The following is a 23,694-nucleotide window of genomic DNA, read 5'->3' as shown; positions in this document are numbered from 1 at the left end:
TAAATAAATATCATCACTAAAACAAAGCCTGTGTGGCAAGAAGGAATTGTCAGAGTTTGAAGCATGGGAGAGTCACTGAGCAATTATGTCTTGAAGAGCACTACGGGTATCCTGCCACTGCTGAGCATAGCACCCTCACCAGGTGTCGTATTAGAGATGCTCACACACTAGGCTACCAGAAGAGGTCCCAACAGCTCCCCGAATTGAAGTGCCATAGAAACGAACAAGGTCTCCTTTGAGAGCTTACTACCTGCGCTGTGCCTATTTATGTCTTGTTGAGATAGTATCCCATTCCTGATACAGCAAGGCGCACATTAGAGAGGCTGAGGCAGGGTCACAGGGTCAACAGCTCAGTGTCTGCTGCTTTACAGATAAAAAACAGAGTTGCTGTAACAGAGGGACCACTCCATATGGGTGGAAAGAGTACTAACAACTGTTCAAAATTTAGGGCTTTAGAAGTATTGCATCTTTTTCTGAATAGCTCATGGGAAAAACTACACCAACTTGAAAAACAGAGAGTAAAGAGTTGTTAAAAAGACTCGAAAGAAAAAAAGAAAAGCACAACTAGCTTGGATAGTATATCTCACAAACTGGAGATAAACTCAAGTGAGTATATATGTATACACACAGTGAATGAGGTACTTCTAAGAAGAAAACTGCTTTAATGCAAAACCTCACTAAAAAGTAATGATTAGAACATAACAAGCCCAAGTTTACTAAGAAATACAGAAAGGCAAAGAAAGAACACCATTAGTGTACTTCCTTAATATTTTTTTCACACAATACTCAGCATAGCCTGGACTGGAAATGACTGAAGAACCTGAGCACAATCCTCTGTGGATCAGAGTACAATAGTGAGTGTATAGGAAATGAAAGTACGCACATTAGTGCTCTAGAACCATAATTTCAGACTGATTCATATCACCTTTCTGGGAATAATCAGATTATCATCATTCCAACTTCAAATACAAAGGAATTCTGAAATGAGGAAATGTCTTTTCAATGGAGATATTTATATCTGCACAAATCAAGTTCAGCTGTCATTATTGTCAATTAAAAGAATACACTCTGACAAAACAACATTCCCCTCTGTTCATTTTCACTCACAAAGTATCCATTTCTCTTAACAGAGTCTAAAGTAAACAGTCATGTAACTGAACTATGGATGACTACAATATGCAGTTTTAATCCACACTTCAGAAATGAATTTCATCCTTGAAGTCCTGTTTAACAATCACTGTATGGAGCTATAATGTATAAAACGGCTGTAAAAAAACACCTAGTCTGGTCAGTCAGCCTGCCTGCAAATTCAGCATTGATCTGCTCCTTGTCAGTATATAAACTCTGTTAACAGAATGTGCTGGTTTTGTCTGGGATGCAGTTTATTTTCTTCACAGTAGCTGCTACAGGGCTGTGCTTTGGATTTGTGCTGAAAACAGCACTGATAACAAAGGGTATGTTTTAGTTACTGCTGAACAGTGCTTGCACAGAGGGGAGGTTTTCTGCTTCTCACACCAGCCCACCAGTGAGCAGGCTGAGGGTCCACAAGGAGCTGGGAGGGGATACAGCTGGGACAGCTGACCCCAACTGACCAAAGGGATATTCCATACCACATGATGTCATGCTCAGGGTATAAAGCTGGAGGAAGAAAAAGGAAGGTGGGGTCATTCAGAGCGATGGTGTTTGTCTTCCCAAGTCACTGTTACACATGACAGAGGTCTGTTTTCCTGGAGAAGGCTGAACATCTGCCTGCCAATAGGAAGTATGAATTCCTTTGCTTCGCGCATGGCTCTGCTTTACCTGTTAAACTGGTTTTACCTCAACCCATGAGTTTTCTCACTCTTACTCTTCTGGTTCTTTCCCTCATCCCACTGGGAGGGAGTGAGCAAGTTTAATGCATGGAGTGGCCCAATGCTGCTACTTACATAAAATTTTGCACCTTTTCCTTCTGAAATTAGAGCATGGTTTATCCATATTTGAGAGGGGAAGACTTAGAGCAGAATAAAACAGACACAAACCAAAGGGCAGATTGTCTAAGTAAGGGACGACTGGTTGCCATTAAGAAAGAAAATTAAGCCCTCTGAAAGCTACTTCATGGCCTTTATCTTGTATGCAGGCAGTACCTTGCTGCTTTCCGGGCAGAGTAATCAGTCTTTATTTGTTACTTGGGAAGATTCTTAAAGTGGCCACATGATGGTAGCCTAGGATCAGAGTCAAGAACGATAAATCACAAAAGTAAAGAAAATAGGGTGAAAAAATACTTCTTGTAAACTGAAATGAAAACAAACATCGGGACCAGTCACTGCCACACAGTGAAGAGCTTCCAAGTAGCATAATGACCACGATACACTGAGATGTGCTGTGTCCAGAGCCCTGCACTGTTAAGGACAAATTTATATGCAGCAAACTTATACTTACACTTCCCTTACCATGTGAGGTCAGGACATGATCAGCTGCAGTTGCCTGCAAGTTCCCCTTTTCTTCTAAAGTGTAAAACAGAAGGAGTAAGTGTTTAAACAAATCTCCTTGCTACAGTTTCAGAGTGTCTTATTCAATAGAAAAACAAAGAGCTTTGACTGTATGCCACAAATAAAGGAAGAGGCGGGTTTTGGACAAAATCAGCCCATTCTGTAGTTTGAGGATACCTGGTGGTATTTGCAGATTTGAACCAAATTCAGTCAATAGATTCTTAGCCCTGTTTCTTGGAAGGATATAAACTCTGCTTGTAATATTTTAAGCACAGCTTATCCATGTGCAAAGGTGAAGGGAGTGTTTCTGTTCTGCAGAAAACATCAGTAGCCCTGAAACCAGCTTGGGGCTCAGGTAATTCTACTACACACGTGCGTATATTTGTTGGTGGAGTAAAAAAAAAAAAAAACAAAAAAAAAACCCAACAACTAACAAACAAACAAACAAAAATACAAACAAAAATAACCCACAAAACACCAAAACCCAGTTTTAAGCCATATCCAAGTTGCTAATATCACTTGTTTTCTTCTTCTACCTCACAGAAAAGATGAAAAATTTAAAATAAATTAAGTCAGAGAAACAAACAAACAAAAAGATTCTCTTTTGATTACCAACTTCTTGACTATAACAACAATATTTTGTCTTAGCTTTAGCTATGAAGACTAACTGCAAATTTTTGAATTCTTATGTTTTAAATTAAAAGTTACAAAGCTAGTCATATAAAGCTTGTACAATTAGTCTTGTTTTAAGAAGAATACAGACTGACCCAAAAAGTCTGTCATAAAACATGCTGGTCTAGTAAAGGATGCTTTTAGACTACTCTGGCATGCAACTCTCCTCACTTTCATTAAGCAAATCAAATCATCCTTCAGACTGCACAGTAGCTCAGCGGAACTTCATCTTCAAGTTGACTGGTTTGGTGAAAACATCCATGTCTACGTCAAAAGCTGATTATGGGATGCTAAATGACAAGGCTGCAATGCATATGTGGTACCCAAAATCTTCTGCAGATATGATCTTGGGCATTTTGTGAATTTGCATGAAGTCATACATTCCATATAGTTAAATTGCCTATACTGACATTGATAGCATATAATATACTGTACATAAACATTGAAGGTTTTAACTTTTCCCATCTATATGAAATAAATTAAGGTTTTTATACCAGCCTAGTTTCCTGTATCCTGATTCATTGTAACAGTTACGTTACCAACCAGCTTCTCCAGTGCTAGGACTCAGGGTTCCAAAAATAATTCTGTTCTGAGAATTTGCAGGATCCAGTTTCAATAAATACAGAAGCTAAATAGAGAAAGTCTCAGTACTGTATTTCTGCTCTAGCAGGACTATTTCAATTCCTCTACAGAGCAGCAATCAGAACAACTAAGGTTTTCTTCTTTCCCATTTTCTGTTTTACGAAGACAATAATTGTACCGAATAACTGCTTTGCCCATAATTCACAAGGTGTCTCAACCTCCCAGACACCTCTGTAATGCAATTAGTCAAAATTAACTTTTGGCATAATTGAGGACTTCTATTTATCTGCTGTTTATGGTCATGCTTGATACAAATAAAATACTCTTTTGAGAACTATAAACAGCCGCATAACATAGTTCTTCTCAGATCAGTGCCACTATCGTTCCACATACTCTAGCATGTGTGTGCTTCAGCCTCTCACTTGCTTCAGGAGGATGTTTCTCCTTCTGAAGGGACTTTGGCAAGAAGCAGCATCAGCTTTGTAAGACTAAGAAAATTCTGTCTTCTTACTGACACTCCTTGGCTTTCTCAGCAGCTTACTCAGGCTATCAGGCTCAAAGAGGAGCTCTTAATTTCTATCTGAAATCACAGTGTTACCCTTTCGTGGTCTGTTTATCCTATTAAATGTTTTATGCAATCCCCTTTGGTTCTAACATGAAGCTATCACTGAAGGAGAAACAAAACCTAAACCATAAAAGCTTTGTGATACCGACCTCATCACTGGCTATATAGTGTTTGTGTTTCAGGGGAAGCCTTTACTGGAAGACGAACACACATTTCAAACGCTGGTTTTCTTTGGAGAGGTTCACATTAAGTCTCACAGAAATCAATTTGCTGAATTGCCGCGTCCGGGGCCGCCGCCGCCGCCGTCGGGGGGGGGGGCTGCCGTCGGGGGGGCTGCCGTCGGGGGGCTGCCGGCGCCGCGCTCGGCGCCTGTCGCACCGCCTCCGTCAGCACCACTAGTTGCTGTAATATTTCCCGCAAAAGCGCCGTACGCTGGTGTGCCGAGAAATCCGCCACCGGCATCTGCGCCGTTTGCGCCGGGAAATGCGCGGATGCTGGCGCGGGACACAAAGGCGCCGGAGCCGACGCCGCCGTGATACCTCCTGCCCCTCCCGGCTGCGGTAGAACCCCGGCTGCCGTGCCTGGCTGCGGCAATGGCAGAGCCGTAGGAAGGACAGATCCCGCTGCGGTAACTGAAGCAGCCGGCTGTACGGGCGGCCGTAGCGCGGAGGAGGAGGGGGGGGCCGCTGGGGCGGAGGGTGGGGGACGCTCCCACGCTTTGGTTTGACCGGTTAGTTTTGCTAACTGTTCCACTGGTGAGGGGTACTCAGGCGGAACATAATCCCGCGGGGAGGGGTAGGACCTCCGCGCAGTCCCCGCGAGTCTCTCAGTGCCCGAGGGCAGCGGAGACGCGGCAGGTACACTGCCTGTGCTGTCCGGGGTCAGTGATCCCTCAAATAACTCATCGTCCCCTTCAGAGCCTTCACCCGCAGATTCGTCAGAGCCCGGTAATTCTTTTCCTTCTCTTCCTGCTGTCCACTTCCGCATTATACCGTATAGGGACCACCACGTAGGTAGCAGGTCGAGTACGCTCTTATCTCCAAACACGGTCTCATGAAATAACTTATCCCCTAACAGTTCCCAAGCTTCTGGGTTAAGGGCAGTGTTTGGATCAGCTACAAACTCATGTTCTGCTGCCCAATTTAGCAATTCACAGAGAGCTTCCGCCATCATTATCACATTTTTGAAGGCAGAAAATATCGTGCTTTCTTTCACGGAGCTTTGCCCCATCTTCTCAGTCTAGAGTTTTGTCCCCGGAGCCTCGGGGGAAGCACGTACCTTCTAAATTCAGTTGCGGTTGTATCACGTCGGAGTCACCAAATGTCGCTGCCGTCGGGGGACGGAGAGAAGAACGACACAGAATTCAGGTGCAGGAGAAAATGCCAACGCCAACAGCAGGAGCAGCAGCAGCAGCATCAGCAGTGGCAGCAGCAGCAGCAGCCTTTTATTAATTACAAATCCGTATATATATATAATATGGTTCACAAGGATGGCCAAGGCAATTGGTCGCTTGACCATCCACCTCCCAGAGTGATTGGCTAAATGCTACAACATCCATTTCAAAACAACTTTCCCAGTGTGCCGTAAACAAGACTGCATAACAAGCTACAGGTGCAAGATAAAGTCTTAGTTTACAAAAACCTCAAACTGTTTCTCAGCTAGCCTGCATGGGAAAAAGAACTTTCACAGGACGCTGCAGTAGCTGGAAAATTTCTGCTTCTAGCCTTTTTGTACCCACACAAACTGTTACTTTTTATAAGGAAAGAAGGGAATAAACAAGGTGCAACACTTTCTCTTACCTGAGAAGAAACTGATGACTGCCTTCACTCATATTGCATTATTTCATCTGCCGTTAACCACAATACCTGCATGAACATCATCCATTAATCTGCATTTTCTGTTTGTTGTACAGGAAAGTAATCAGAAAAAAAAAAAGGAAAATAACTGCAATTTAAGTGAAGTCTCATTCCTCTGTGACTGCATTAGAGTATTTACTGATTATACAATTTTCTCTGTTTCTTTTATTTCTGTTTCTATTCTAAACATTTTGATCTGTTTTGCTAACCAAGGTGCCCCTGTAAAGTGCAGTTTTACAGTGAACTTCCACCTTTTTGCCATTCATTATTGCAGGGAAATTATCACAGACAGGGGAACTTTACAATCAATGGGTAGTGGAAGAGCACATTTTAAAACTTCTGTTCTTGAGAGCTGCCCAGAAGAGATTTCCACCATTTCATTCAAATGAATTGCAAGCCCAAACAGAGCTTGAAAACTAGTTTCTCCCTGGAGTAAGCAGATAGCTCAGCATTCACAGAAGTTCTCTGAAAGACAGACAGACACAACTAATTCTGTATGCTGGGCTCAAGGTAAAAATCTCAAGTGAGTGTATGCTAAGCCTTTCCTCAGCTTGTGGGAGAAATACTAGTACCACGAAACATACCTGTAGTAGCTCCATTCATTGAGAAGGAGTGTTGTTCTGTGGACCTTTGCAGAGGTTTTGAGGGAAGCCATTTCACATACTTGCCAAAGCACACTTTTCCCACACACATGCTTAGGATGCAGAAACGCTGATGGAAAAGAGAAAAGCAGTAAAATTGATGCTTTGCCTTGCAGCAGTAGACTACCACTTGATGTTTGGGTCTTTTTTCTTTATCTCATCAATAAACAGAGCATGAGTAACTTCCATGCTGGACTGTCATGAGATCATTTGCCTTGCAAAGTGATACAGCTGATCTGGCGCCCACCTGGTTTCTTGCCACCCGTGCTACGGAGGCAGAGTTGATTTGACTGAATTGTTTTCTAGTCATTGCAAGATGCCACAAGTAGTGAGATTTCTTTGGTGGCCAAATGGAGAATGCACACTAGTCCCAAAACAACCAATTAGCTTTTGTTCTACCTGAACATAATAATACAAAAGCATACTTCACAACTTGATGTTTACCTTTCTGTACACTGTAGAACAGTGAAAGAGAACAGTGCTGAAAATCTTGTTTTCCATAAGACCTGCCAGTTGGTCTGAAAGATGTAAGAGTTTGTACCTCACCTAGAACTCTCATGAAAGTAATTTTGTTTATATTTTGGCAGTTTCACTTATTTCCTCAGGTTAGGTCATGATTTCTGGGTTTCAGTTGCAAATAGTTAATTCATATATTGTTTCAGGGAAGATGTAGTGAATGCAACTTATGTGCAAGTTCACCAGGTACCACGTCTAGAGCTAAACTAAATATTAAGATCTAAACCAAATGCAAGGACAAGTTCTTCCTCTGTCACTGCTGACTAAACATCCCTGGTTTTATTCTGCATGATTGCACTTTGCTGTTTTCATGCATGGCTTCACCTGAAGGCTCATGTATTCCACAATAGATTACCTAGTGATGCCTATGGTTCTGGATCAGGTCCATATTTTTCCTCCTACTTTGCATGTAGAAAGTACATATGAAGTGTCTGATTGTCTAGGAGTTTGTATGTACCACTGATGGGATTTGGACTCTTTTCTGCTCTGACCTTTCTAAATCCTTCCATTTCTTTAACTTCCTTATTTTTTCTAGGCAATCTACCCATAACAGGTTCAAGAAGATGGTGGCAATGTGCTTTATCAATAGTTTATTAAAAGTGAAAGCAGAATTAACTGACATTTTGGAAACCAGAAATATAATGAACTAAAGAACATAACCAAAAAATCCAAGAAATCACTGGACTATTACAGTTGTTTTCCTGGATAAGTCATCCCTCTAATAATGTCAAACGTTCTGAGAAATCCTCATTTGTTAAACTAGAAAATAATAGTAACAGAGTTGCAGATAGTGTCCACTACATAATAACTAGTATTTCCCGTCATACTGAAAAGCTTTGACGTCAGTGTGATTACACACTTATATCCTTTCCACAGAAGATCTGTTTCATTCTGTGCAACTTATGGATGCATATGAGAATCAGTTGTTTAAGTTCCAACCTACACAGCATTTATTGCCATCCAGCTGGGCAGGTTTTAAATACCTTACAGAAAATGAGGTTTCAGGTTCACTGATAAAAATCTATCCCAAACCCGTAATTCACTCCAATTTTATGGAAGTACAAACAACAGAAAGTGAGAAAGAGAACAAAAGGCCTTACTTCTGCAGGTCCTGAAACGAAGCGTCTTAACAGGGAATGTACTAATGTCATGTTGTCTACTCTGTGAATAAAATTGAGGAATTGAGATCTGAAGAAGAGGAAATATCTCAAGAAACCCCCCGATTTCTCCTCTGCCTAGAAGAGCAACAAGAACAAAGACTGATGGGAATGAAGCTGTGCAAGGTACAGACAGACAGAAGCAGGGCAGATTTGATCTGATTTATCACTCCTCTAGTGAGATACAACAAATACACATGGTAAGATTAGTACACTCAGTGAACATCATAAGTAATCAGATTTAAATGCCGTTGTCTACTTTAATAATTGCATTTTCCTGTTCAAATTATATAAAGATGAGAAAGGCAGAGGGCTCTGTTGTCAGACTGTACTGTGGGGTACATGAAAATGCAGGTTTGTCAGTTCACAGAAAGTTGCGTTGCTGGATAAACATCTTTCAGGACCCAGGCAGACTCTTCAATGTCCAAAGCAGTAAAGATGGAAAAAAAGTCTTGGTCTTAATCGTTTCAGAGCCTACTAACAAGTGTAGTTGTGAATGTCCGTGCCGGGGCAGTGCACAACCAACTGTGTTAGCACCACACTGTGTGTATGCTCATACGGTTGAACGCAGTTGGAAAGAGGACGTTTGGACTCTGCAGCCACAGAGCAACGGGAACTGCACACCTTCCTGGGACAAGGGCAGGAGCACAGGCAAGTCACATAGTGTCAATTTGCTACACTTGGGCACTTGCACATGTGAAAAAACTTTTTCTGGTCTGTGCGTTGAACTGACCCAGCCCAGAAAAATGTAGACACATGTCACAGTAGAAAAGTTGTGGAGGCTGGTGACATTGGATCGTTATCCATCTGCAGGAAATGAGGTTGGCTAGTGCAAATCTGGGAATGGCTGTTACGAAGTCCAGAGCACCAGGCTCATTCTCCTGTGCAGGGTGGTGACCCTAAGCAATAAGCAGCAAACAGTGGCGTGGCTTGAAAGACTGGTACCTGACCTATACCTGAGCCAGAAGGTAGACTCATACATTCACCTACCTTTGAGGCTGTGCCCTGTGCAGAAGCCTATAGGAAAAATGTATGACAGAAATGAGCGAAAATTGTGTGAATGAAGTGATAAAGAGAGTGTCCTTCTCTTCTGACCTATTTGCCTCCCTGTAAAAAAACCATGGCTGTTAACAGTGCCTTTCGCCGTTACATTACAGAGGCGCAGGGCAAGGGAAGTGAGAAGTAGGCGGGATTCTTACACCCTGTTACATGCGCTCTTCGGAAGAACTTAATAATGAAATCACATTGTCAAAGCGCACAACAATATGACACCAGGGCAAAGTCACAGCTTCCGTCCTTTTTGTGTCTCATTACTGTAACTGCCACGGGGAAACGGATTTTCAAGGAGGAGGTAGGTTTACTTGTGGTTTTGTCTGGATTTCTTTTCTATTTTCTTTTCTGTTTTCTCTTCTTTTACTCCAAAGAAGTTAGGCATAGAAACATTGCATTTTGTCGTTTGTGCTAGTTATAATGTTGTTAAAATAACTGTGAGGGGTGAATGGACACTACCTGCAAATGCATTCTTTTGTCTGATGAATATCTTAGCCAAAATTTTGATGGCGCATTTTTTCTACAGTCTGAAAATAATTATTTTAAAAGTTAACAGAGTTGCCACTACTACTGGTCTCATCCACACAGCAGTGTTTTGCTTGTTAAGTTAAAACCTGCATTACAGCATTGAAAAGTGCCTATGTCACTTTCTCTTGAAAACCGTCAAACTGGAAATGTTCAGATTTTAGCTCTTTACATCCATACAAAATCACTATGCAACTTGAATCCCTTTTAGGAGTACTGCATTTAGGCACCGGTAGAATGGAAGCGTGTCAGTGTCTTTTATGGTATTGCGTTTTTAATACTGAAGTAGAAGATTTCACATATACATAGTTCTCTGAAAACGTCTGTCGTGGGTTAGGCCGATCCGGCAACTAAACCCAGGCAGCTCTCCCAGTCCAGTAAAATGGAGAGGAGAGAAAAATGTAATAAAAGAGCTGAGGATCGAGATAGGAACAGAGGAGCACCCACCAACCACGGTCCCGGGCAAAAGAGGCTTTTTCTTAATGCAAAACTATTTATTAACAGCTACCTAGAAAGAGAAAAGCAAACAAAAACGGTTACTTAGGAGGATAACAAGAAAACAAGGCCAGGTCTTAAAAACAACACCACTCCCCCCTTTTTTCCTCTTCTTCCCAGCTCTACCTCCTCCCCCCAGCGGCGCAGGGGGGCAGGAAATGGGGGGGTGCAGGTCAGTTCATTCCATGTTGTTACTGCCGCTTCTCTTAAAGGAAAAGGAGTCCTTACACCACTGTCCCTTGATCCCCTACTCACGGTGAAAGCGTGAATCCTGCCCACTGGGAGGCAAATCCTTACCCTATCGGATTTGCCCAAGTGCGGGCTTTACCAGTCCTGGGCTTTTAAGCAGCTGTAGCCACTCGCTCTGGTGTGGGTCATCAACAAACTTTATATGCGCCCCGGCGTGGGTCGTCATATCGACCTGAAATGCGCCTCCGTACAGACTTAGATGCGTAAATGCAAAATGCGTAAATGCGCCTCGACCTGTGCCCATGATTCACAACAGTCTCAGGCTCAGGCATCTCTTTTAACAAAGCACCTCCCCATCGGCAGGGGTCATCCCACGGACTCTAGATGCGTACCGTACTCAGGCTCTGGCATCTCTTCTCGACGTGGGTCCTCCACGGGCTGCGAGTGGGTCTCTGCTTGCTCCACCGAGGACTGGTTACAAGGGGCCGCTTGCAAGGGGGACTCAGCCGCGGCACACGTTGTTCCGTTCCATCTTCACTGACCTCTTATCTGTGTGGCCGTTTCTCTCAGATTTCAGTCCTTTCTGGGTGAACTCGGCCCGGTGGGCGCCCCGGCAGCGGGGCTCTCCCCGAGCTCCCCAAGCGCCTCCGCCACCGCCATCCTCGACGGGGCGGGCACCGGCACGGAGCGGGCACCGGCACGGCCCGGCCCGGCCCAGGCCGCCAGCCCGGCCGGGAGCCGGGAGCGGGGGCCGTGCCCCCCTCCCGTCTCCTTGCTCCTGGGCAAAGGCACACCTTTCCGGTTCCTTTGTCCGACGTAAATAGGGCAATTCGCAGAGGCGCCGATTGGCTCAAGCCCCGAGGGGGATGGGAGTCCGGTGTGATGGGCAGCTTCTGCCAGCCGGACCTCCCCCCCCACTTCAAACCATAACAACGTCACAGGAATGCAGGCATAATTTTATCATCATAGCACATCCAACATGTAAGCAGTAATTCCGTTTCATATATTCCCCCTGACAAAAATATCTTTCCAAGTGTTTCGGAGGCAAAGCTGGGAAATCAGTCTCAGAGGTTTAGTCTTAAGTACTATACGCAGCACAGATATTTCCTTTAACAAAAAATAGTGATATAAAAACAAAGTTTAAGGTTTTGGGCTTTTTTCAATTACAAATCTTCCTTTTCATCGGTTATAAAAATCATAGCAGTATCGAGACATGGTAAGCTACATGGTTATATGTTACTTATGATCAACAAGTTATTGTACAGTTTTTATTCTCATCTAATCAAATCTTAAATCGACCTGGATGAGAATAGCCACTGCATCAGGATTTCAACCTTACTGATATTTCCAAATTCCTAACATGATCATCCCCAGTGGACATGTGTCAGGATTCAGCATTCTCCAAGAGATAATCAAGAGCAGTTTGTGCTCTAGCACAGAGTCTAGCAGGAGCAAATTTTCATAGAAAGTTTATACAGTACAGAAAGAAAATAACTTCACACATAAATACTTTCAGTTTCCTTACGATTTTGATCAATGATCTGCACAGGAATTATCTGAGATGTGAAAACAAGCCTGGACCACCTCTGGGGAAAATAGTGCTGTTCTATTGCAACTGTTTTTCTAAAGAGAAGCAGCACATGATACTGGCACAGGTATAAGAAAGAGGAGGAAAAGTCATTTTCAAAAACAAATTTGCAGTTTTCAGTGAGAAAAGAACAGTGGCCACAATTCTGTTTAGTATTTACATGTGGATTCCAGATGATGTAAGAGGGGAAAGGAATGAATACTCCTGGATTCACCTGACCAAGGTGGATAGCTTAGTCTTATAGGGATACCTCTGGGCTGGTCACCCTGGGCTATCTTTTCAGTGACTGTCAGGAAATAAACATAGTCAAGGCTTTGTTAATCTTGTCATACACTAGTTTGAATAAACCATGTCTTAAGTAGCTGCTTCTTTCCAGCCACTATTAAGACGGTGTAGAATTACTGGTTCCCCTGTGGGCATATCTATACAGCACTTGGGTAGGTTTAGGTAAGACGAAGTCCACTCCACAATTGACAGCATTTTCAGAGTTAGATTAAAAGGTTAAAACAATTCCATTTCCTTTTATTCATTTCCAATAGCAAGTATGCTATTTACAGACCTTTACAAATTATCTGATCTATTGTGTCTAAGAGTCAAGAGCAGTTTATGCATTTTCTTTTCAAGAACTATTGAATAAAAGTAAAAATTCTCCTGGGCTCAAGGCCCAGAGGTGAGATCCTGTCATTCCTTGTTAATAATCCTGATTACCATCAAGGATTGCAGAGCCAAATTTTCCTTTTCCTAATATTTTTTCTGAAGCTACTACTCCTACATAGATTCTTACATCTGCCCAAGAGATGGAGGTAATCTAAGTTGACTCAAGAAAAGTAAATAAATGAATAAAAGAAACCATTGCGTGTGCTTAACACAGTGGGTTGTTACGCAGTTGGGTGCAACCACAATCATCACATCTGTCTCAGTTAAGTACTTACCTTTTTCATGAAAAGATATAAAGAATGTCAAGAAAGATTTCAAATATAGCTAAAGATAATAAAATATGGGAAAACAGGTTCTTCATGTATGAAGCAAAGGATGCTTGTGAGGATATTAGTATAGTTGCATATGTATTTTGTTATAATTATCAAAGAATACAGGAGGCAGTTCTGAATGAAGAGTGCACTACAGAGAAACTAAACTGTTCTTTGCTTCACAGCTCACAGAAAAGGATCATGAGAGTATGGTCCTACCTCTTTTTTGAGGAAATTATGATAAAGAAGTGACAAATATGGGATTATTGAAAGAGGAATTCTTACATAAGAAGCCACTAGAACAGTTTAGCTAGTCCTCAAGTATAAACTGTAAAGAGAAAAATTTCAATGTCTCATTGAAATAATGGGAGATAATGGGAGAAATGTCTCACGAAGACTTAGCTCTGTTCTGGTTGTCGCTAAAAATAAAACTAAAGCTGTCACACTTACATTGCGAGTGAATACAGCAGGCTCAAAAGTAGACCTTAGCTCTTAGTAGACAAAGCTCTCCATTACCTCAGTAAAGCACCATAATCACTGGGCTCTCAGGAGTGGTTTGTTATACGTATATATAAACTTACACATAAGTTGGATATAGGCAGCTCTATGCTGAGCACTTAGATGCCTCTAGTGACTAGATAGGGGTCAATATTTCTTGCAGCAGCAGAAATAGCTTAGACAGCTCTCCTCTGTTGCTTTGTCTTTGTTGCTAACCCACACTGTCATCTCAGATGAACTTGATCCACTGTTTGTGGTAAAAGATGCTAAGCCAGACAAAAAAAACAAGAAGAAACAAAAACTACTGGAGTGGGAGAAGCATTATTAGTTTTAGCAACGATCACTTCTTCAGAACTACTCACTAGGAGGCCAACAAGGAATAGCACCAGCACAGATGGGGAGGCAGGATGGAACCAGGAAGGAGCCATGGAGCATGGAGAATGACAGGGGATGCTTAGGCCAACGCTGTTGTCAGAAGAAATGCTGCTAAACCAAGCTCTTGGAATGATTTCAGCTTTTCTTTTGAAGAGAAGAAGTTTTCTAGAAATCCAGGAGTACTCTGACAACTTTATTTTCTCTTGAACAATTTCTCTTTATTTCCAAAGGTGTAAGAATCAGATGGTTGCTACTCTTGGGACTCCTTTGCAAGGTCGTGTCCCTGACAACATTTCTCCTAGCACATGCTGACTCCCACTGTGATGAGTGTGAAGTGAATGCTTTCACCAAGGTGTTCTGAGGGACATGATATAATTAATCCACCTCTATTTGTAGTCAAGCTACACAACATCATATTAGATCAAGTCTCCTAGACAACAGTACGGAAACTATGATCCTAGCCACCCTTATTATGTGCCTACACTTGTAGTACACCCAAATGAAAGAAACTACGTTCTGTAGAGTAGTCCCAAAAGACTTCATACAGCACAATAGCTGCATGGAGCAAGCCATGAAAAAATATTAGGTACAAGAATGTGTCCGAGCTCCTTTTCTGGAGAAGAATTGCCTTTTCTGATATTACAGCTGAAGAGAGGAAAGGAGCCAGAAGGAAAATTTTGAATTCTTCCATTGCTCATCCTATTGACAAGGGAGGTGGTAGAGGCCAGAAAAATAAATTAATTCAAAAGGGATGACGTAAATTAATGGGAGATCAGGCTTTCTTGGACTTCTAAGCACAGTGATCCATGAGATAGCCTTTAACTTTGCAAGTCCATAGGGCACTGCCTGCTGGTAGATGAGAGAACACATATGCAAAGGCCTGCTTGATGCTTTCTCTTTATGCTTTTGTCCCTAAACATCTATTGATGTCAGAAGTTTTGGTCTGCTCAGTAACAGTATTTCTTTTGAAGTGCTGTCAGCTACATGATCAGATGCTTGGCAGAACAAAAGGACAAAGAGGCTTCCAGCTTAGGCTCTAGTGAAGCTTGGACAGGATACAGTCACTTTGTCTCATAATATGGTGGTTTCTGAGCCTTGTTTATGCACCTGTGTTAGACATATAGGGAGCTTTAAGGCTAACCAGGGAGGTACATGTAAAGGTGGCACATGTGGTGCTTAAGCTCAATGAATGACTGTCTTGGAAAGCTGTGACTCAGTCCTTCAATTCATGATGAGAGTAGTTAAGAAGAGGTAGTGTATTACTATTATTTCCTATTGGAGATCTCACCTTTTGATAGGGGAGAAACACAAGAGGAATTCATTCCTCATGTGAATACACAACCTGAACAGTCCTTTAACTTTAGCAAGCTATCAACTTCTGCTTCAATTTTGTCTTGGATTTACACTTAATGACATGGATATTCAGTCCTGCTTCTGTCAAGTTCAGCGCAAACAAAATTCCCTCTGTCCTTGAACCCAATGTGCCAGAACGGATTAGCAATCGTTTTCAATTCAAGATTGAAAAACATGCTATTCTCTTTTCAAAATCATGACATTCTGCAGGGACTAGCTCCAGGAAGCAGTCTCAGGGTTAAGTTGTAATCACACAGCTGTTACACAGAAGAAAGTGATGGACAGATTATTTTAAATCCTTAGTCCTTTATAAGTCAATCAAGGGTCAGAGAATTTAAGACAAACACTGGAGAGAGAACTTGGCTTGCTCAAGGCTTTAGAGTTTATGTTCCACTGTAGACTGGACCTTAGATAAACAGGGGATCTAAACAAAAGACACAAAAGTGACTGTCTTTGTTACTAGCTTCCACTAGAACACTGTGCTTGAGTTGAGTGAAGAGTCGATTTAATCCTAGTCACAACTTGAGCATCTGTTACAATGGTAGATAATCCTCATGGCTCAAGACAAATAAAATCACTGCTATCTTAAAGTAAGCATGTAACTGCTTACTTTAAACAATCTTTTACAAGATCCAAACAATATGCGGATGGATTTACTAATCAGGTGGCTAAAACTTACCAAACGAGCTTGCAGAGATGTGCACGATTTGAGCAGTTATACAGTCTTTCTGCAGAGTGGACATGTGATATTTTTTCTGTGTTTGCAGGCATGAACGGGACAGCCATTGAAAACTTTGTCTGTGTGATTTTTAATGTTTCCTTCATGAACTGCACTTGGCATGCGGGCAGGACTGCTTCAGGAGATACCCAGTATTTCCTGTACTGGAGGACCTCACAGTAAGTAGGTCTGCTTGAATCTTGGGAATTTTGATTTCTGGTCTGACGCGTGACATTGTCAATATTTAACTGATGCAATATGTTATGTAAAGGAAAGAAGACTTCACAGGATGCCAGAATTACATCAAAGACAATTGTGGAAGGCACACAGGATGCAGATTCCAAAATGTGACAATAGAAAATAAGAGAGCTTATTTCCTGGTAAATGGGTCTAGAAGTGGACAAAACATTCAGCCGTATAAGAAGACGATTATGCTATACAGAATTGGTAAGGATTTTTTTTTCCCAATTTTATTTCAGGTTTTATGCTAAGGGAATGAAGAATTCATCCCTGGAAAAAAGCATACATTTTTAAAATACTGCTCCTCAGAACAGGTTTTTTCTTTTCCTTTTCCCCAGCTTTCATGGCCGAAAAGTCAGAGTACAAGAATGAAAAAAACCAAATGAGTTCAGAAGCAATCTGAAATCATAGGTCAGAGAATTGTGAACATTTCAGTCAAATATTTATTATCTGAAATAAAGTTGTCAGCTTTTGGGATTAACTAGCTAAGGGTGCCTAAGCAGGACTATCTAGAAGTTGGTCTTGTATCATTATCTCATCGTTCTGTTCATCCGCATAATACAAAACTACCAATTACTTTAAAACTGTGAGCAAAAACTTCCTTTTTTTTTAAATAGAAGAATGTTGCCGATAAAGAAATTTTTTTTAAAAATTACTTCTGTTTAATATGAATGCAGTATAAAAAACAAAACAACACAAAACAACAACAACCCTGCACAGATTATATGAGGAATTCAGTAAATCTAACAAATAGTTTATGCTTTTTAATTTTGCCCACTGTTGCTGATGATGCTCCAGGCCCTCAACTAGAGTGTTAAATCAGGAAGTCCTGCTTCAGAATATGGGGTGAATATAATAATTCTGGTAAAGCTGCATTGCATCTTTTTAGGCCAGTTGCTTGAACATCTATCTATATTTTTTAAAAGGCAGAGTGAAGATAACTGGTTATTAATCAATTGTATTTCCAATTATATTATTGTAGAAAAACTCACTCCTCCATTAAACGTCACTGTGAACTGTACAGAAACTTCTCACCGTTGTGAAATTCAGTGGCAACCACCTCGCACAAGTCATGTGAAAAGACGTGCTTGTTTCAAATATGAAGTTGTCATAGAAAACAAGGTAAGACTAATTATGGCTCTTAATAGAATGTTGTACGCTCCTATTTCCACACACACTACCATATAATCAATATCCTGTTCTCTTTCCCTACTTAACTAATCTCTTCTTTTTGCTAAGCAGCACCCCGCTTGCACGTGAGCTGAGTACTGCTACCACTGACAGATGGGCAGCAAATTAAGGGAATGCATTCAGTCCACGGTACAGCTGGTGCTTAAAGAAATGGGGCAAGGGATTCCCCATACTGAGGGTGAATAGCTATTCTGGCACATACAGGGGGATGGACCCTATTACCTGACGACTTTATTATGAACAGTTACAGGATACACCAAATGAACTCTAAATATACTACAAAAAGCAGAGCTACTGTTAAATTGAATACAACCAATTTCATGTGTCCCTGTAAGACTGTTTGGGTCCTAGTGTAGTCTTTCAGTCCTACTGCTGGTTTTTGATGAAGTTAGGTCAGGAACTTCTGTTCTGCCGTTTTTCTCTCTTCAGTCTTCTATCCCATCAGTCACTTTTTAATATGTCTTTCGTAGACTCACTTTTCATTTGTTCCTACTTCTTGTAGTCATCACTTCTGCTCCGCCACATTTAGGTATTACTAAATTAGGTCCGAAGAAGTGACACATGCTTTATTACAAAGGGGCACCTGTAAGTTAGGATGTGCTGCAAGAGCTTTTAGGCATCTCCACCTGGACTCCTGTACTTTGCATCCTGCCTTTTGTGTATCCAGCCTTGCCACTTTCTATTGCCTCAATTTATTGACACTAGTGTGGTGTTGCTGAAGCAGTTCAGGAGTTTAGATTTAACTGAAATATACACAATAAAACATACACAATTGCGATGGTTGCACCACAGCTGTCACAATCAGCTGCAAGGGATGGTAGTATAACATCTGTTCATTGTGTTTCTTTTTTTTTTTTTAATTTAGTGTCCTTTCTTGACTTAAAGTGGAAGAGTCATCCTCATCTTTGAATAAAAAGAAATATTCTGTCAGGTTATTGGAATGCAATATCCAGGTTTCCCGAGTCTTAACCGTATATGGTATTTATTATGTATTTCAGTAATTTCAAGTATTTTGAAGACTTGGATGAATATGGAAAGTGGTATTATATTCTTCAAAACCAAAGTTTAAATATTTGTGGAAATATTAGTTGAGTTCATTGTTCCAACAGTAAAAAATAATAAATAAATAAAAAAGAGACATAATGTAGCTAAATTAAATGTTTGAGAATGTAAAAGCTACACAGACAGAAGTATTAATGGCAAAAACATTGTCCCAGTTTACTAATATTTTCATAGATTTTTTTTTTTGTACAGGTAAAGTGTACAGTTTTAATTGGTGGGCAACTTGAGCCTTTTTTGTTTAGTTCTTTGATACTCAGTTCTGCAATCAAATTTAAAGGGTACAGTATTTCAAATCACCAGTGCTGAGGAAAAACCTTTCAGTGGAATCACAGAATCACAGAATGTTAGGGATTTGAAGGGACCTTAAATGTTCATCTAGTCCAATCCCCCTGCCGGAGCAGGACCACCTAGATCAGATCACACAAGAACGCATCCAGGCGGGTTTCGAACATCTCCAGAGAAGGAGACTCCACAACCTCTCTGGGCAGCCTGTAAGAAGAACAGCTTAATTTCATAGTCTTTAAAAGAAGGCGTTTAAAATATTAGATGTATTTTTTTTTTCTGAAAATGAAGCATTTGTAAGACAGGACCCTTTATTATATAGTAATAAAACCAACAATCATCAAAATTAAAATTTTCTTTTGTTACTAGGCTGATCCTGTGGAGAACATCAAAACCACATTTAAAAGAGTAAGTCTTTTTTATGACATTAATCTAACGTCTATGCTGGGTTGAAATTTTATCTATATTGGAGCATCCTCCAACCAAATTGGTTTGGTTTCACACAACCAGTTTCAGTATACTATGTATGCTCTTTATTGAAAGTTTCCTGAACTCAAAGTTTTAAACTGTTATTTATAAAACATGATACAAAGACACCTGCACATGTGGAACTTTATATTATGTCTATGCAAGTCACAAAATTTTCCATTTTACAGTCTTTTGTACTCCCTATCAAATTCATATATATCATAATATATATTGTGGATCATAATTTCACATTACACTTAAGACACACAAAAATATTTTTTTCTTTATTAATGGTCTCTGGGAGGGGTTTAGATGGAGGGGGCAAGAAAAAATCACCTGAAAGATGAAGCCAGTACAAAAAAAAGAGGAAAAAAACCCCACCATGTTTTCAGGAAGACTCAATATTCTTCTAATAAGGGTTTCAATATGTGTCAATTTTTTCCCTTCTGTACAATTTGGCTGTTAAATTCTGCTGCAAATTTGAAAATATCCGTATGGGAATACCAGATCTTTAAAGAAATACCTTCTAGTAAAATAAAATATTTACAGCTTGCAAATATAGTATTGATTTTTTTTTTCCCCCAAAGTCCCATTGTTTAGCAGAGGCTAAGGAGCCAGGGAAGCATATTGCAAGTTTCATCTTCACATCACCAATAACAGAAATATTCAAACAAAAGGAATTAGGATGGAACAAGCTAATTTGTAAAGCTATTTGTTATTTTACTGTAGTCTGTTCACAGAAATATGTGTAAAATTATGTTTTTTAATTGTTTACATCATTAAATGCACCTGAAAAAAAAGGTCTCAGTCTAGTTGTTTTGTATTTAGGAAAGAAGCATCACAAAACACTTCTACATATTTGAGAGCTTCAGTGCAGAAAAAAGGTATAGCGTCAAAATCAGAGCAACAGACAATGGTTGTTTAGTGAGCACAAGCTGGGGAGAGTGGAGTACACCTGTAGAGTTTGGTAAGAATGAAAATCACTTCCTTGTCTTAGTTCTCCCTCAGTTATTACTTGGCTGCCTCATTTATTACTTCATACTTACGGACGGAAGCACATTGATACTTGCATATTAATTTGCTAGGATGAAAAGGAGCAAAGAATTGGCATGTCTTTTAAATGAGGGATGTCTTCAAGCATTCTGGTGTGACAGTGGGAGCTTCTTGCAAGGAGACAGTGAATAAAGCAGACTTTTCTGAGGACTGTTGCCAGCTCTTTTCCTTCTTCCATTTCTACTTCTGGATTTACAAACTTCTCTTTTCCCCTGTTACTCTCTGCCACCTTGGATTTTGAAGTACCCTGTAGGCCTCCATTCCTCACAAAATGCTTTGTAAGATCTCAAGCTACGGTAGACAGTCCACATACTGTCATCCATTCCGTTCCATCACGTGTTACAGGGCAATGAGGTGCAAAGCTAAAGAAGAAGCCACTTCATAGCTGTGCTTGGTACTATCACGCAGAGCAGACTGCACATAGCTGTGCAACCATTCCTGTTCTGTGATACTAATCAACACTCTGATGATCACTTGCTTGTCTTTCAGGAAAAGAACAACTTACGTCTACTTCATCGTATGTGTTATTTCTGATACCAGTGCTGGCAGCAAGTCTCATTCTTTTCCTCTGCAGAGTGTAAGCCTTATTTCTTGTGCAAAATTTTTATTCTGTAGTTGAAATAACACCTCTTTCCCCAGTAGAAAATTTTTGGCCTGGTTTTAAAGGAGGGGAGGGAGAGAGGGGGAAAATCGACACTGAACTATAGCAGGAATCATGACCTGCTGGATGTCCCTCAAGTGGGCTCTTCATTTCTGCTTCCAGCCTTCTTTCCACTAGATCAATATAACACAACACTTTCCAATACTGACACAAGGCCTTATATCTGTGCCGCTTTCCTGCAATCAGACCCTGCAATGTAGATGTGTAGTACATTAAATTGTGTCCTTGTTTTGAGGATATTTCCCTTTCAGATACTTTAAAAAAACAGCTTCCTATGATTCTTTAATAAGTCATAAAATAAATTATTACCATTCAAATTCTAAACAATGAAATGATATCATTGTATTCAGCCTGTGTAACTTTTAGTTACTCTTTCACTTTATTTTGTCTTAGAGGAATAAAATAATACCTTGGGAGCATTATTATACAGTGCATGTTTCTATGTTTGCATGCTAAGTCTTTTCTTCCTCAATGCTTTTTGTAACTGTAGAAGCATTTATTTGAAAAAAACATCTGCTGCAGTACCACAACCAAAAGACCTATTCCATGAGCTCTCTCCAACAGATTTCCAGGTAAGTTTTCTTTCCATTTGCCTGAAATTTGTTTAAAGAAGAATCCATTGCAGTCTTAGAGCTATGACCTAGCTGTCAATAAGATACACAGAAGCAACAATAAATTTTCTTTCTTTTTCTTGTTCTTGGGGTATTGAAAGAGAAGGTCCATATGCAAATATTTTTTCTTTTTTTCATTTTCCATTCTGAAACAATTGTCATCCGTCTACTTGGAGCATTGGAAAAAATACACAATTTCACTCTGCTCTCCCTAGAAGCCATATGCTATCACTAGAATAGTGCTGAGCCTAAGCTTCTCAGCACAATAATGGTGCAGAATCAAACTGTTGATCAGCTATGGGGAGAGAAGGGACAAGGAGATCTACCGCTGGCCAAAAATAGTTGTACCATAAGAGATGCTGAGATCCATGTTAGTATGTGGCAATGATGCTGACGGAGGATAAGTTTCTAGGGTATGGTAAGCAAGAAAGTATACCAGACAGCTGAGACGTTCTAGTTTATGCAGAGAGCTGGGGAGACTCATAAGAAGAAGGAACAGACAGACAGACATCACAAGTAACCTACCCATCTAGAGAGCATGTTGCAGAGTTTGCTGCAATTTGCAATTTACAAAGTCTTTAAGTTGGCTACAGCCAGGTCTGGAAGCAAGAACGTGTCTGCAAGGACGCACTGGATCACTGGTGAGCCTTTATAAATCCTTCATCACGTAAACTTTTCCTCATTTAAAAAGACAAATTTTCTGGCTTTTGAGTTGAAAAGTCTTTCATTCCTCTTTGGGGAGCTCATCATGGAGGGAAGACCTAGACATGTCTACTTCAGACATTGTGACAGAGTCCCACCACAGCTTCCATATAATAAATAGCAACCCTCTGAACAGCAGAAGATTTATAAATTGTAAACTCCTGGCTAATCTCATGCACAAAACACTAATGAAATGTTTTCTTCTTTCTTTAATAGACAGAATATAAGAATCAATTAATCAAGCATGAAACTGAAGAAATAGTAACAATTGTTGAAGAAGTGCCATAATGGAATGCAAGTGTGTCCTGGGTTTGGCTGGGATAGAGTTAACTTTTCACAGGAAAACTGGAAGGGGACAAATTGTGAGCTGCTGACCCAAATCGGTCAGGGGGTAATTTGATACCACATGACGTCATGCCCTGAGTGCATATATTAGGGGAGCCAGCCGGGGAGGGTCTTCGCATTTTCACGGATCAGGACGGGGCTTCCAGGTTCCACTTGGTGAGCAATTGTGTCACTCGTTTTGTATTGTTCTTTTATTAGTATTATTGTTGTTATTACTCCTCTCTAGGTTTTTTTTTGTACTGTCCTATTAAACGGTCCTTATCCCAACCCACAGGTTTTACTCTTTTCTTTTGATTTTCTCCTCCCAACCCACCGAGAGCGAGGAGTGAGCGAGCAGAGGTGTGGTTGCTTATCTACCGACTGGGCTAAACCAGGACAAAGTGAAATGAGCAACTTGAATTTTTTCACACATATATATCTTGTTGGTGGTAATTTACAGATTTTTCATATTCTCTCCCTCTTGCAAGCAGAGAAAATAGCACTGCCTGTAGTGACAATTCCTCAAGAGTCTATCTTTAAAAGCTTCTTTTTATTTCGTTGTATTTTCCATAAATAATTTGAGTTATTTGGACTATTTTTGGTTTTTCTTATGATGAGTATTCTTGCAGCGTTTCAGCAAAAATATATCAGTAGTGCTTTGGAAGTTATTATACTGCTTTTCAACACCATGCAAAAGAATAAAATAAGAACAACCAAATTTAAGGAGTTTATTCAGGATCTCCAGTGGCCCAGTGTCTTGGAAAAGGTCCAGCCATATTGAGATTGTGATCAGGAATAAAAATTTGTCATTGGTATGAAAACCCACTGAAAACCGGCCAAGGTTAAAACTTTTAAAAATAATAATTTACTCATGCAAAATTAGT

General features: G+C 40.5%; 1 protein-coding gene across 1 annotated transcript; it reads left to right on the top strand.

Moving 5' to 3' along the window:
• Positions 1-9,792: 9,792 nt before the first annotated feature.
• On the top strand, positions 9,793-22,774 carry LOC147529408 (granulocyte-macrophage colony-stimulating factor receptor subunit alpha-like). The gene is made up of 9 exons (XM_086615716.1): positions 9,793-9,808; positions 16,266-16,395; positions 16,488-16,663; positions 17,439-17,578; positions 19,361-19,399; positions 20,288-20,426; positions 21,002-21,089; positions 21,664-21,745; positions 22,703-22,774. Exons 2-9 carry the CDS (start codon positions 16,268-16,270, stop codon positions 22,772-22,774), a joined length of 864 nt encoding a protein of 287 aa, XP_086471842.1. The 5' UTR covers positions 9,793-9,808; positions 16,266-16,267.
• The last annotated feature ends 920 nt before the right edge of the window (positions 22,775-23,694 follow it).

The sequence above is a fragment of the Tauraco erythrolophus genome, chromosome 1, assembly GCF_009769465.1.
Source record: "Tauraco erythrolophus isolate bTauEry1 chromosome 1, bTauEry1.pri, whole genome shotgun sequence".
Lineage (NCBI taxonomy): Eukaryota > Metazoa > Chordata > Aves > Musophagiformes > Musophagidae > Tauraco > Tauraco erythrolophus.
Note: the sequence above shows the minus strand (reverse complement) of the source record. Positions and strands in the feature narration are given on the sequence as shown.